Source organism: Montipora foliosa, chromosome 13 (genome assembly GCF_036669935.1).
Source record: "Montipora foliosa isolate CH-2021 chromosome 13, ASM3666993v2, whole genome shotgun sequence".
Taxonomy (NCBI): Eukaryota; Metazoa; Cnidaria; class Anthozoa; order Scleractinia; family Acroporidae; genus Montipora; species Montipora foliosa.
In genome coordinates this window covers 36682692-36685191 of record NC_090881.1, presented here as the reverse complement: position 1 = coordinate 36685191, position 2500 = coordinate 36682692, and the positions used below count along the sequence as shown (strand labels likewise).

Genomic DNA, 2500 nt, shown 5'->3' with positions numbered 1-2500 from the left:
ATATTTTATCCACTTGAGATGACAAATGTTTGACAGATTTTTCAATAAGAGACATCTTGTCCTTGACATACTTCTTAAAATCTTCTTGGATATTGCTCAGAGTTGCCATGGTAATTCCCTCGTCAGTAACTTCAGATGAGTTACCTTGGCCGCCATTTCGGCCAGCCTTAACTTCGTCGCGTAGGTTTTGTAATTCACCAAAAATTTCTTGAATTTTATCTTTTAACTTCTCATTTTCCAGTTTCAATGATTGGACTGTGTCTTTTACCATTTTGGTCAAGGTTTCAGCAATGCTCAAACTAAAAAAAACTGATCAGAGTGAAGAGCTTCGAAATAAGCGTCTTGTCTGCTACGCACACATGCGCACAACCTATTTTTGACAACCTTTCTCGAAACAGCTGTATATGAGTTCGATAATCTAAAGTTAAAGTTTGGGAATTACGACAAGAAGTTTAGCAATTAACATGAAATCTCCAAATTTCAGGTTTTGACGATAACTCGCACAAAACAATTATTTATTGTTTTTCAAGATTGACTTCTTCTAATGTAAAGTTTTGCCAAATATCAGCTGTACCAGCTGAAAACACTTGGAAAATACCATGTATGGCCTCTCACGCGAAAACATACACTTCCCGTGTCCCCGGAAGTCCGTGTGAAAAAAAAAACAAAACAAAACAAAACAAAAACACAAAAAACAAAAAAAACAAAAAAAACTGCCCACTCATTTTCCAGAAAAGTCCACTCGTTTGAACCAGGTAGACACACCCGTGTGATAATATCACACCACTCGTATCGTGAATCGTTCACTCGTTCGAGCAACACCGTGAAACCAAAAGAGAATCATTCTTTCAAAGGACTCGTGATATGTTATATATGTGTTCCGGGTTCAATCGATTAGCCAAGGCGTACATTTCTTGATGTTTTAGGATGGTTTTGGCAGCGGTATGAAGATTTTCTCTCCTGATTCCTGCAATTCTTCGAGAGATTTCGGCAATTTATGATCATTTATCTGGATACTGTGAGTCCGATTTACATCAACCTGGTTTAGTACCAACCATTGTACCTCCTTTTTGCACTATTCACTATGTCACCGGGTTGTGAAGAGTGTAATAGTGTAAGTCCGTGGTGACAATAGGCCCACAGCGCGTGCATAACTCACGAACATAAACAGGTCTGTTGGAAGCTTGCTTGAGCTTTAACAAAATGAGCGCCAAAATCGGCACGAATTTGTAACGCTGATGAATAATAAAGCAGCCGCTATGTCCAAAACGATGGAATTACCCGGTGATAAATAAACTTGTCTAGGAGAGTAGATTTTTGACTTTGCAGAAACGGTGGTCAACCTCAAAAGTTAGGAGATTGTGATCTCTATGTTGAATTCGCACATTCTTGTCAAACTTTATAATACTTGAAAGATGAAAAAAACAAACGAACAAAAACAAAGTTAACTGAATAGAGTGTAATGTGAAGTGCTAGATTTCAATCCCATATGAACGATGTAAGCGTTAGCCCTACTGATGGAAATGGGCCCTCACAAGGACAGAGAAAAACTCTGACCAGGGTGGGAATTGAACCCACGACCCTCGGGCTAGATCTCTGCCGCTCTACCGACTGAGCTACAAGGTCAGACGGGAGCAGACCGTGGGAACTGGAGATGTTAAAGTGGTACTATGATCAAAAAATCATTTCCTTCTTTTCTTCTGATTTTGAAAGCGTGTTCGCTTAACACCTAACTGGCAAAATTTTGAGCTTTGAGTTTTATCCAAAGGCTGTTTATTTTGATTGTAAGTTTTGGATTTCATGGTCCGCCATTACTCACGTTCAAAACTGGCCGATTGGACCTCAGAGGTTTGGATCTAGAGAAAATGACGTCATTTACTCACTAGCTTAAAATTTCAGCGTGTAAACGCAATTTATTATATATGCAAAACACGGGTTGAAAAGTCTGAAAGCCCGAAACTCCCGTGCTGCATATTAATTAGGCCGCGTACACACGCATTGCATTCTTAAACTAGTGAGTGTTTGACGTCATTTTCTCCTCGACCCAGCTCTCTCAAGATTTTGAAGTTAGCAATGGTGGACCAATAAATAAGAAAATTCCAGCTAAAATAAACAGGTGTCTTTTTAAAATCAGAACTTAAAACTTGGGTGAGTTAGTGTTTAGTTAACATAGTTTTGAAATCCAAAGCAAAAACAAAACTTTTTTTTGGTCGTAGTACCACTTTAAAGTCACGGCAATGAACATGTACAAGTACAAGGAAAGGTTACGTTTATACAAACTTTGGCCGTGTAGCAAAAAAATCCGGTGTCTTGCCATCATTTTGACACAGATGAATCCTTTGTTTCGAGAGTAAACACGCAAGGTAACTTAACTTAATCACAGCGCCCGCTGAATTCGACGACACTTTCGAATTTGCGATTTACTTGTGCAGCCAAAAGTACGATAGAAAAATTGAACGTAGCAAAACTCTCCCAAAATGCTTTTCGCCGATGCTAATTT

At 38.8% G+C, this 2500-nt stretch overlaps 1 protein-coding gene across 1 annotated transcript in view; it reads right to left on the bottom strand.

The window, feature by feature from the left end:
* The window catches only part of LOC137981934 (uncharacterized), a 723-nt gene extending 452 nt beyond the window's left edge, over positions 1 to 271 (bottom strand). Inside the window, exon 1 of the mRNA XM_068828963.1 lies at positions 1 to 271. This exon is cut by the window's left edge and continues 452 nt beyond it. Coding sequence (XP_068685064.1) covers positions 1 to 271 — 271 coding nt within the window.
* Between the last annotated feature and the right edge of the window lie 2229 nt (positions 272 to 2500).